Below are 12,487 nucleotides of genomic sequence, written 5' to 3' on the forward strand. Positions count from 1 at the left end.
TACGTAGAAGAAAATATAGAGAGAACTCTTTATGACCTTGGGTTAGGTAAAAAATCTTAGATATGACACCAGAAGTCCAAATAACAAGAGAAAAAGGTAATGGGCCTCATTACAATGAGGCTTTTGTGCTTCAAAGAGTCCTGTTAAGAAAGTGAAAAGTTGGCTAGGTGACTCAGCAAGTAAAGGTGCTTTGGGTGCAAGCCCAGGGACCTGGATTCACCCCTTGAGACCTGTGTAAAAGGTAGAAGCAGAAAAACCATTTTAGTTTATTTATTTTTTATTTTTTGAGACAGGGTCTCTCACTGAAGCTGGAACTCACCAGTTTGGCTAGAGTGACTAGCCAGCAGACCCCTGGACCCATCTGTCTCTGCCTTTCCAGTGCTGGGGTACAGACACACCACTGAGCATAATTTTTAGCTCAGGTGCTGGGGGTCCAAATGCAGGTCCTCAGGCTCACACAGCAGGCACTCTACCAATTACCTTAAGGACTTGCTTCCTGCTGGGCGGGATGGTTGGGTCCCTAGAACATGACTGCACCCCGTCCCGTGAAGCTCGTGCCTGTCCAGTAGTCCACGGCACAAACCGGGTGCAAAGTGCTTCTCAGACAGCCAAGTGAACGCTGGTGATCTCAGGAGAAGAAACGTTTGCTTCGCCATTAGGACAGAGGGCTGCAGACTTTTCTGTAACAGACCAGAAGGGAAATTCTTCGGGCTCTGCTCATCATACCGTCTCTATGGCAACCACCTAACCCCAGACAGTACACAAACGAGTGAGTGTGGCTGCACTCCACCGAAACTTTATACAGACACAGACACTTGGATCCCGGGCCTCTTTCCCGCGTTAGAAAATATTACCCCTTCATTATTTTTTTCCAACCACTTAATAAAATAACCATTTTTAGCCAGAGTGATACAAAAAACAGGCAGAGGCTATATTTAAGCAGAGACTGAATTTGGCCAAGACCTGCACTAACTTTAAGAGGGGTTCAAGGCTTTCTATTAGCGGTTGTGTTTGAGGGGGCCCAGAATAGTGCCTGGCTCATGACAGACACTCCAAAAAGTTGAAGTAAGTGAGCAGACCAACGCGTGGACGTGGGCCTTGAGCATGTGCGGAGGGGAAGGGCCTTTCAGGCTGGGGAACAGACCAACCTAAGTCCTGGAGTCAGAGCACATCCATCCTCCTTTGGCTCCAAGAAGCCACTCATATGTGCTGCGGGCAACAGGGAAAAATCCTGTCTCTGATCAAGTAGCCTGGAGCCTAGGGATGGGAAAAAGAGGTGGTGTCTGGTGTGGGGGTGTAAGTGCTCCCCAAAGGGGCCGTGCTGAGTGATGTCCCTGCACTGTTCCAGAACTACCAACCTTATTTTTAACCCGGCTGCTGAAAGATAATCCAAAAGCTACCAAGAAGAGCCTCGTCTCCCTGCCCCTCCCCTTGCCCCAGTTACTGCTCACCGCCCGCCCTCCCCACAGCGGGCACAACACCACCCTAGGGGACCCCCCACTCAGAGGCCACATCTGGATGTAGGAGGTGGCCAGAGGGAAGGAAGCACGTACCCCTGTGCCTCCCATTACAGCCTGGGCTGGGGAGGGCCACTGGCGATTAAAGACAGCCATCCAAGGCTCCTACCCCACCCCCACCAGCAGGCTGGGGACAGCTTAGGATGGAGCTGGCCTCAGCACTGTGGACACTTGCCTCTCAAACTGGAGTCAGCAGAAGAGGGACTGGACAGCTTGCAGGGCGTAGGTCCCTTCCCTTCTGAATCAGTAGGTTTCCAGTGTAGTTTGAGAATTGGCGTTCTGACGAACCCCAGGTGGTGATGACGCTGGGGGCCTGTTCAGTGGCCAAGTGGCACTGACAAAAAGCTGTGGCCTCTGGGTGGCAACAGTGCCCCCGTCCTTCACTCTAGGGTCGCCCGATGCACCCCGTGAAAGCTACCTTGAGCTGGGCGTGGTAATTCCCACTCCCAAAGGTCACCTCTAGCGGAGAGCCCTGAAAGCGGCTGTGTAGCAGAGCTGGGCCACACGTAGAGCAAGGTGGGAAGCTCATGCAAGGCGAGGCCCTCGGGTATAGGGAGGAGCAGATGCTCTGGACACGCGTGCAGGGCAAATACAGAGAAGGCAGGTGCAGGCAGGGTGGAGGCGTAAGGACAGGGAATGAGGGGTGGCTGGCTCGGGGACCCAGAGAGTCTGGACCAGTGGATGCAGGGAGAATGATAAGGGATCAGCCAGCCAGGCTATGGGGTGGACAAAAGATTTGCTTCCTGCCGCCCCCACAGCCCTCATGCCTGGAACAGCGTGGCTACCTCCATCCCCACGCCTGTGCTGGCTACCAGCTCCCCAAGTCGGCAGGAACGAGGAGTTCTTCACTTCACATGACCAAAAAAGGGCATCTTCTCAGCAGGAAGGCGGCCTACAATTTCTCTTTCCCCCACCTGAGGTTGCAGGTTCCCAGGGAAGTGGCTTTTTCTCACACACAGGTCAGATTGGCAGGGGGCTTACCTACCATGCTGCTCTGATGCCAAAATGTCTTCTGGCCCTAACCACCACCAACACCACCTGTCTCAACTGTCATCATGACGTAGGGAACATGTCCCACCTGCCGCTCATTTCAGTTCTCAGAAATTCTACAAGGGGAGGATTATCATCTCCACCCTTCCGTGGTACAAAGAGAAAGCCACGTGCCGGAGGCTCTGGAGTCCTGCTGGAGCTGAACTGGGGTAAGGGGAGGTGCAGACACCAATTTTGTCTTTATTTAAGATACTCTTTCTAGTTTGCTCATCTGGCATATTATGTTTGTACTAATTTTACTGTAAAATATTTATTAAAATATGATTTAGGGAGGCTGAGTGTTTCAGTGGTTAAAACGCTTGCTACAGAATCATGAGACCCGGAGGTCCAGCCCCCAGAATCCACATGAATGCCAAGTGGGCGGGGCAGCACCCCTGTAGTTCCTTTCGTCAGAATATGAAGGCAGAACCTAGAACAAACTGATTAGCAAGACCCTGGGTTTGGTTGAGAGACCCTGTCTCAGTGAATAAGACGGAAGAGTGATTAGGATGATTACCTACATGGACCTCAGGATTCCATATGCATGACACACATGTGAACTCACACACATGTGCCTACACACATGCAAAGCATATATACACATGTGCTCAGGGCACACATGCAAATAAGCAAAAAAAATAAGATAAAATATTATTTCTCTTGTTTTCTGAGCTTTTTGGTCATCTGAGTGTCTCAACTCACCTGAACCCACAGAGCCAAAACTGGGGGGCAAAGCTTCTGATCCTCCAAAGTCTTGCCCTTCACCATGAAGCTCCTGGAGCATGTGTGTACACAGGTACCTGTGTGTATGCACCGTGACCTGGGAAGTTCCTGATTGTGTGTGCACTCGGGTGCCTGTGTGTATGCACCGTGACCTAGAAGCTCCTGATTGTGTGTGCACACAGGTACCTGTGTGTATGTTCACAGACTGAGTCTTTCCTGAAGCAAAGAGGGAGACAGTATGGCCTGGTGGAGAAGGTGGGGTCTGGGAATCTGAGCTGTGTGATTGGAATCAGACGTGTGGAAGGTGAGCCTGTGGGTAGAGCATGGGTTCTAGTTCCCCAGTGCCGTCACTTCCTCACTGAGTTCCTTGGTTGGTTTCTTCTGTTTCGTCAAGTTTCCAGCCCCATACCTGACTGAATTCTGCTGCCCTGCCCCCCAGCAGCCAACCTCCACCGACACTCTACAAGAAGTTTTCTTGTACTATATCCTCGGGTTCTATAAGGACCCTCTGGGCACGCCTCACAGCTGCCACCCGAAACTCCTGCTGTCGCGCGGCAGGGCTGAGCTGCCTTACCCAGTCAGGATGGTCAGCTTCGGCCACAGCCAACATTCCAAAGCTGGCATCAGATGCACAGAATTCGGGGTCAGGGTCAAAAGTGCCAACTTCCACATTCCTTGGCAGCATGCTAACTAACCTGTCTGTGCCTCAGTTTCCTCCCATGTAAAATGAGGAGACCGGGAGCACCAGCTTCCTAAGGCATTCTCATGACTCGTGAGCTATCCTGTGCAACTCCTTCCGGACAGCACCCGGCCTGTTTGTGAACAGGGGCTGTCACTGAGGTGGGCATTGCTCTTCAGTTAGTCACGGTGGACTGTGCCAACAGCTGATACAAATATCTCTCCAATGCCAAGCATGCGGCAGGACAAATGTTTCGCCTTTGTTCCTGTGGCATTCCAGTGTGGGATTTCAGGAAGAGTCTTCCTTCTCCGCACTGCCTGACAGGCTCAGGTCCTCTGCTCTGTTTCTTCGAGTAAAATATTTTTATTAGTTAAAAAAAGTCTCTATGTGTATGGGTGTCTGACTTGAATGTATGTGCACCACGTGCGTACATGACCCACAGAGGCCAGAAGAGGGCATCAGATCCCCCGGGACTGAATTTATAGATGGTTGTGAGCTGCCATGAGGGTGTGGGAATTGACCCTGGATCAGTTCCCAGCACCAGTGCTCTTAACCGCTGAGCCGTCTCTCCAGTTCCTCTACTTCATTTCTTGCAGCTCACCAGAGGTTCTGTGGATGGAATTCAGGGGTCCATGTCCCAAGAAACACAGCCCGAGGTGGCTATTCCCAAACTAGTGATGCCGAGAAGATGCTCTCAGGAGAGGGGGCAGTGAAAAGCAGATAGACAGGAAAGGAAGGGGCTGCGCAAGGACTGGTCTCAGTTTCAGACGTGTTTGAGCTTAGCCCAGGGGCCTGGGGGGGGGGGGGGGGGAACTTGGTGGCCACAGAGGGAGCGGGCTGGCATCATCCAGTCTGTAGGAGACTCTCTGGGGTTGGGGAAGTGGCACTTTCACTTTGAGCACAGTAGCTTTGCTGGTTGCAGTTCCCTGGGGTGGCATCCGGGAGTCATGGGCAGTTGGCAGTCACAGCAGCTAAGGCAGGTATATTTGTTCCACGAAGGGGCTGGGTCGGGTACCCAAAGTGCCCGTGCACATGTAAACTGAAGGTTGGTTCCTTCAGTTCTGGGAATAGGCAGTAGGCCATAGGAATGTTAGCTGTACCTATGACTTTGTCTCTAATAGAAATCATTTAGCTCTGCTCATTTATACTTTTAAATTGTGGCGGTTAGTAGACCTGGTAGATATTTTTATTGTAAGTGCCATATTATGAATTTGTTCTTTTATGTATTCTTTAAGAGTTGTTTTTTTTTTATCGTGCATCTGTATATGGATGTATATGTGAATGCTGGTGCTCAATAGTCCAAAGACGCTGTTGCATCCCCTGAAGCCAGAGTTACAAGCAGTCACGAGCCACCTGATGTAGGTTCTAGAAACCATACTTGGGTTGTCAGGATAGATAGACTTTTAGCTACTGAGCCATCACTCCAGCCCCACAGATTTGTTTTTAAAATATTTTATTAAGTGTATCAATCCAGCTGCAGCTCTTCACAACCCCATACACTTTGTACATTTTAAAAACCTCATTGCTATTGTTATTATTATCGTATGTTTATGGTGTGTGTATGTTTGCATGGAGGTCACAGGACTACTCCGTGGAGTTGGTTTCTTCCTTCTACCTTCACATGGGTTCACAAGATTGAACGCTAGTCCGGGCTTGATTGGCAAGCACCTTACCTACTGTGCTATCTCTCCTGTCTCTTTTTTTCTGTAATTAAAACTTGGTTCTGGCCGAAGGGATGGTGCATGGTTTTAATTCCAGCGCTTGAGAGGCAGAGGCAGGTGAATCTCTGGGAATTCAAGACCCACCTAGTTTACACAGTGAGTTCGAGGCCACCCAGAGCTACACAGTGAGAGACCCTGTCTCCATAACAAAACAAAACATTGTCTGGAGGAGGAGTCTAGAGGCTTCATCAGTTGGCCAAAGGAGGGAGAGGGAATCGGTGACACGGAAGAGGTTAAACACCCTGTTCTGGGGGTGATAGCCTCTTCTGTATTCAACCAGTCACAGGGAAAAGGGCTTTATTGATCAGACCTGGAAATAACATAGACAGGTCTTCCCAGAATGCACTGGGAAGGGTGCAGTCATCTAACCGTTCCTAAGTGTAAGGGAGGCTGGGGGAATACAGTCTGTGTATACCTAGAGACTAGAGGACTGGCTTAGGAAAAGCCTCGTAGTCTGGGCCAGGGGACTGTAATACTCATATTCCAAATGAGAACCTTTGCCCAGGGTGACTCTCTGTCTTAGACAGGATGGCCAGAGAGCTAGATTCTAAATCTCCCACCATATTGTCTCCTCAGGACAAGCCACGCCAAAGCCAAGGCTGAGGCCTCAGAACAGGCTGCCCTGGCTGCCAACCAGGAGTCCAACATCGCCCGCACATTGGCCAAGGAGCTGGCCCCAGACTTCTACCAGCCAGGTAGGGCCAGCCAAGGGTGGAGTGGGCAGGGGAGTCCTTGGGTGGGCTCCTTTCCTCACTTGCTACAAGGTGGAGATGCCTAAGCGGAGCTCTGGAACCTGTGGGTGTGGTACGAACAAGAGATGAGAGGATACAGGGGCTAATGGGTGACACACATCTCTGTCCTGTGCAAGACTGGGACGGGATAGATGAGGCTCCTGGCTGTGGATGGGACCCACCCCAGCTTGTCCCTTGTCCCTTCGCTTGGCAAGAGAAATGATGGGAGCTGGTGACGCTGAGATGAACAGGTCTCTGGTGCATTGGGGGCGGGGGGCGGGGGGGGGTCAAAGGGCTCTCAGTACCTTTCAAAAGTTTGTGGGATGTGGTTAGAATTTTCTTTGGGCCACCAACCAGCTCCCAAATAAAGTCACAGAGACTTATTATTAACTATGAATGCTCAGCCTCAGCTTAGGTCTGGCACCCAGCTCTTTTAACTTAATTTAATCTGTTTCTATTCATCTATGTCTTGGCTCTGGGCTTTTTACCTTTCTTTCATTCTGTATTTCTTACTTTTCTGCTTTCTGCATGTCTTGCTGGTTGACCCCTGGAGCCTTCCTGTTATCTCTTTTCTTTCTTCTTTTTTTTTCGAGCCTAAATTCATCCTCTAATTTTCTCTCCATGCTCAAAAGCCCCTGCTTATACCTCTTTCCTTGCTGTTGGCCATTCAGCTTTTTATTAGACCAATAAGGTGCCTTAGGCAGGCAAGTAAACACATCTTTACATAATTAAACAAATGCAACAACCTTTACATAGTTAAACAAATGCAACACATCTTTACAAAGTTAAACAAATATTCTGCAATAGTGGGGCATTGATCAGGCACTGCTTGTGTGTCAGATAACTTGCTGGACTCTGGGGACATGCAGCTAGGACCCAGAATCAGGAAGAGTCACACAGGCAGCTTTGCCTTGGTTAACAGATTCTTATGTTTAAATCCTTGCCTGCTACTCACCAGCTTGGAGATGCTGTGCGAGGCGAATGGTAACCCTCAACCCCAGAGCTGTGACATGGGAACAAGAATAGTGCCCACTTTCTGGGCATGAGCTAAGTGCATGTAAAGATTGCTGTGAACTCTCAGTGGCTGCAGCTCCTGTCTCCCGCATCTCACATGGAGAATGAGTTCTAACCGAATGGTCAGACCAGGACTCTGGGCCCTGGCCAGGTCTGTGGGTCCGACTTGACACTGACTGGGCTCACTCTTGAGTTCCGGATTCAGTGGGTCTGGGTGGAGCTCGTGAGCGGCACACCTAATGAGATCCAGAACAGGCGATGGAGCATCTGAAATCACCTTTGAGAGCCACTGCATAGGTAGACCTACTGGATGCTCCGGCAGATGGAGCTAGAAGAGAGGGTTGCTGGTTCAACGTACGTAAATGGGATAGAGTGTCATTCAGGAAGCTAGAGGGTACAACAGGCGGTGGGGGCGAGGCTGAGTGCAGAGTCGGGGAGGGGACACAGTCTGCGCTTGGCAGAGCTGCGGCGCTGGCTGCTGAGTGAGGAGATTGGAAACATCATTCTGGCTGCAGCTCGCCATCCTAAGGTCTGTCGTTGATTGCAGGGGGTGCGTCTTCTTTCTAGTCACAGTGTTCCCCCTGCTGGTCACAAGAAGTACTGCAGTAACCTGCGTTGGGTGACCACTGTTCAGCGGCTTTTGCAAAAGAAACTTTTAAAAGAATAGGAAAGGGGTGTTTAGGCCCATTTTTCAAACAAATGGACGGAAAAAGACCAGATAAACGCATCATCTGGACCCTTTGTTATGTGATGCTGGGCAAATGACTTAACGTCTCTGGGTGTCCTTTTCTTCTGTGCAACAGAATCCACAATCTCACCTACCTCACAGGGTTACTAAAATTGACTGCTGCCACCATAGCCTGACCCTTAGTGCAATGAATGGCGGCCTAGTAAATGAATGCGGCTCACAGACGTCTGGCCCAGGACTGCCCAGCAGGCCTTGGGTTCGAAGCCTACCTCTTTCTGTTGTCCCTGGCAGGTCCAGAATATCAGAAGCGTCGGTTGCTCCAGGAGATCCTGGAGAACTCGCAGAGCTTGCTGGAGCCCCCAGAGCGGGGTGCGGGCGCCGGCCTCCCGGAGCGGCCCCGAGAGAGCCCGCAGCTGCACGAACGCGAGACCCCGCAGCCCGAGGGCGGACCTCCGTCTCCGGCCGGGACGCCCCCACAACCCAAGAGGCCCCGACCCGGGGCGTCCAAGGACGGCCTGCTGAGTCCGGGAGCCTGGAACGGCGAGCCCGGTGGAGAGGGCAGCCGGCCCGTAACGCCATCTGATGGCGCGGGCCGTCGCAGCCCTGCCCGTCCAGCCTCGGAGCACATGGCCATTGAGGCGCTGCAGCCGCCGCCCGCGCCGTCGCGGGAACCGGAGGTGGCGATGTACCGTGGCTACCACAGCTATGCCGTGCGCACCGGGCCTCCCGAGCCCCCGCCCTTGGAGGACGAGCCCGAGCCTGAGCCCGAGGTCTCCGGATCCAACTCAGCGCCCCCGTCCCCTGCCTCCGCCACCGCCCCGGAGGAGCAGCCCCCTGCACCGCGAAGTCCGGTGCCTGCCACAACCACCACTCTGGAGCCCAAGCCCATTGTCCCTAGAGCAGAGCCCAGGGCCAAGGCGCGCAAGACAGAGGCCCGAGGGCTGAGCAAGGTCAAGAAGAAGGGTCGTAAGGAGGCGGCGCTGGCGGCAGAGGCCGAGGTGGAGGTAGAAGAGGTACCGAGGCCAGCCTGATATCCCTGGGGCTCCAGGCGTGTGTGTGTGTGTGTGTGTGTGTGTGTGTGTGTGTGTGTGTGTGCACGTGCGCGGAGAGAGAAATGACTTGGGGAACTGAAAGCAGGACAGGACAAGAGCCAACTCCAGAGGTAGTGGGACACTAGGCAGAGGAGCAGCGGCCGGTGGGAGACTGAGCAATAGAGGGCATCTGCCAGGGCATTCCGCCAGGGTACCAGTCACCTCTCGGTTCAGGATGCAGCAGGGAGGGCTTCCTCGGGGTGGAGGAGGCTCCCCACGGGGCTTGAGTTCTGGGCCTCTGTTGCAGTCCAGGAACCCAGCACAGCAGCAGAGAGTAAAGCCAACCACCGGGAAGGCGAGTGGTAGGGGTTCCAGACCGCCCTCCATGGACTTGCCATATGTCCTTTTGAGGGTTAATTAGTTCCAAGAATTCTCCCAGTTGGACCAGGATGCAGGGGCCAACTGAGGACAAACCAGGATGTTTTTAGGAAGATCCTTCCAGAAGTCCTGACAGACCCAGCCTTGGGACCTGGTTGGGGATGTGGGGGTGTCTAGGGGTTCCGGGGACTCAGACAGCCTTCCTTCATGCCTTCAGGTACCCAACACTGTCCTCATCTGTATGGTGATCCTGCTGAATATTGGTCTGGCTATCCTATTTGTTCACCTCCTGACTTGACTCTCATCTACCAGGTATGGCCAGAGGGTGGAGCCTGGAATTCAGGGTGGTGGGGCTTGGTACGTGGTACTGGGCATGAGCTTGTGGTTAGGTAACACCCATCCTTAGTGTACAGGTATGATAGGCCTTGCACCCCCCACATTTGTGTGTGTGCTCACACGCACTCAGCTCTATCTCCACCCTCTCTCTCCACTTTGCCCCATGGCTGCCTTTCGTTTTCTGCCCCTCCGCACGTCCCTAGTTGGCTCTGTTTTCTCCTCAGGGTGGAGTTTAGGCTTAGGCTAAAGGACAGAAGCCCTCATAGGTGTGAGAACCTCCCTCCTGCTGGGAAAAACCAGGTCTGGAGCTTGGCCACACAGCATCTTGCCCTGCTTTGATCCTGGCTTAGTGTGGACTGGAAGTTTCCAGGCAGCCCCAGGAGAGAGGAAGTTCTTGTTTTTTTGTCACTGTGTAATGGCCAGGGGCAGTGTTAGCCTTGTGGCCAGAGCTCTGGGGTCTAATGCTGAGCTCTGGAAATTCTTTGTGTCATTGGACACCTGGGAGCCCTTTCTTCAGATACTGATGACTTTGGGATCTAAAGAACAGGAGAAATAACCCTAAAGATAGCAAGAAAGGGATGGGATCAGTGGGCCAGCAGGGGACAGGGATGGGGGCATGTCTCTGATCCTCTTGCAAACCAGAAGCCTGGTCCCTGCCCAGCTGTGGCTCAGCCTTGGGAGCCATTTCCCTCTGCTGACTGGTGTTGTCTCCTTCCGAGCCAGGAGTTCCACTGAGGATGCCAGGATCTGCCTTTCTGCAGTGCCAAGCAGGTGTCCCAGGAGGACTGGACTGTGGACCTGAAGCCTTGCTCCGCCCACTCCATGGATGGTTAAAGAGGGCCACCGTGAGCCCATCCTGGGTGCCGGGATGCCCGAGGAAGAGAATGTCTAGGTACCCTTCATGGCAAAGGATGTGCTGAGAGAAGAGCCCGGGTGGTCCCTCGCCCCTTGTCCTGCTCCCACATCTGTCCTCCGCCCTGCCTCGCCTTGCCCTGCCACCCTTCTCTGGGCTTTTGTGTGCTTTGAGAGATGTCACCTAAGCTAGATATTAATACAAATCTCTTCCTCCTACGCCACCACCAACCTAGTCCTCTGGTTGATGACTGGAGGCCACCCAGGAAGATGACGGGTGCAGAAGTCGCTTGGGTAGTGAAGGTGTGAAGGGCCTGTGGTAGAGCAGACCTCCCCAGTCCATGCTGCTCCAGGGTTTACAGAGTCCTGGAGGGCAGTGTAGGAAATGGAGAAGCCCCGCTGAATATACCAGCATGCAATGCTCTGCATCGTCCCATCAGTCCAGTTGGCATCCCCTAGGACCAGCAGCAGGGGACACCTGAACATCTGAGCCTCTGGCTGGAAGTCACCAAAGGGGTCTGCGGGTGGGGTGGGAAGAGGGTAAGGCATGTTGGTGATGGCCCCTGATGTTGAATGTGAGTCTAAGTCTGGAGTTAATTTGGGGGTCACTGATGGGCCCCGGGTCATTGTGTAGGAGTCCTAGGCCTGAGAGCTGCAGCTACTGTGATGTACTATGAATCGGCTTATCCGCTGTGGGATCAGGGGAGCATGGTGTGGAAGCCTGTGGAAGTCAAGGGCTACATCCCCAGTGCTTATTCTCTGGCAGAGAGAAGCTGGAGACAGGCTTTATCCAGGAAGACAGGAGTCAGTATGGACTCCAGCTGGGCGCAGCCTGTGCAATAACGAATTGTGCTTGGCAGAAGGTTTACTTGCATGCACCTCACTTAAAGACATTTGCACCACACTGTGTGTTTGGGCCCTTGGGCTGCCTGGGTGCAGCCTGGCAGCTCAGGACCTGCGGTTCCCTATTTCCAAAAGGATGAGGGGGAAATAGTTTCCAGGTCCCTCACGTTTAGGGAAGAGGAGGCAGTGGCATCCACGTTGAGTTGGAGGAAGCTGCTGATACTCTCTGACTTCATTTCTTCGAACCCCTTGGACGTGGGCACGGAAACCAGGCCTCCTCCTAGACCAGCCTCAAATATGGATATTGGGGTTCAGCTTCCTTTTCTTCTCAGTCCCTGGGCATCTTCTCCTTGAGTGTCACGCTGCCTATTCCCAGCACTGCTGGGGCTTGGTGACTTGGTTGGGATTGCTTTTCTACAGAGAGGAACCTGCAGATGTTCCTGTACTGGCCACTGTGGGCAGGACTTTGCCTCTGGTTGGGTTTTCCTGGACTCTAGGGAATGGGGGTAGGTGGGTGGAGGTTACTCAGGCGGTAACAGGCCCCAGGCCTTGACTCTGAGGTCATTGCTCTGCTCTGGGTCCGTTTCAGCCCTGGGGACAAGCTTGTGACTGTCGGAGGCACCAGGGTTGTTTTTAGGGTTCAGGATGCCAAGTTTGTTCCCAAAATAAATCTTCATCTTCTCACAGATCCAGCTGTGGTGTGGTGTCTGCTTGTGGGTCCAGGATGAGGGGTGGAGGCTGCTGGGTGAAGGACACGGGAGAGGCTGGGAAGTGGCAGGTCCTACTGCATCACATCCTTTTTCTAAAGATGCTTCCATAAAGCACTGAAGGGTAGCCAAGGGGGCTCCAGTTTGGAAGAGGCCCAGGACCATGCATCTCTCATAGTCTTTTTTCCAAAGGCTGCTCTGGTTAGCTTCTGGCAGCAGCAAGAGCCTGCCCTTGGAG

At 52.9% G+C, this 12,487-nt stretch overlaps 1 protein-coding gene across 1 annotated transcript in view; it reads left to right on the top strand.

The window, feature by feature from the left end:
• Jph2 (junctophilin 2) overlaps positions 1 to 12,230 on the top strand; it is a 58,478-nt gene extending 46,248 nt beyond the window's left edge. The window contains exons 3-6 of the mRNA XM_050150924.1: positions 6,246 to 6,364; positions 8,394 to 9,115; positions 9,729 to 9,823; positions 10,571 to 12,230. Of these exons, the coding sequence (XP_050006881.1) occupies positions 6,246 to 6,364; positions 8,394 to 9,115; positions 9,729 to 9,809 (922 nt within the window). The 3' untranslated portion in view covers positions 9,810 to 9,823; positions 10,571 to 12,230. The remainder of the gene's footprint in view (positions 1 to 6,245; positions 6,365 to 8,393; positions 9,116 to 9,728; positions 9,824 to 10,570) is intronic.
• Positions 12,231 to 12,487: the final 257 nt, after the last annotated feature.

The sequence above is a fragment of the Alexandromys fortis genome, unplaced genomic scaffold (assembly GCF_014885135.2).
Source record: "Alexandromys fortis isolate MF-2015 unplaced genomic scaffold, M_Fortis_MF-2015_v1.1 scaffold_27, whole genome shotgun sequence".
Lineage (NCBI taxonomy): Eukaryota > Metazoa > Chordata > Mammalia > Rodentia > Cricetidae > Alexandromys > Alexandromys fortis.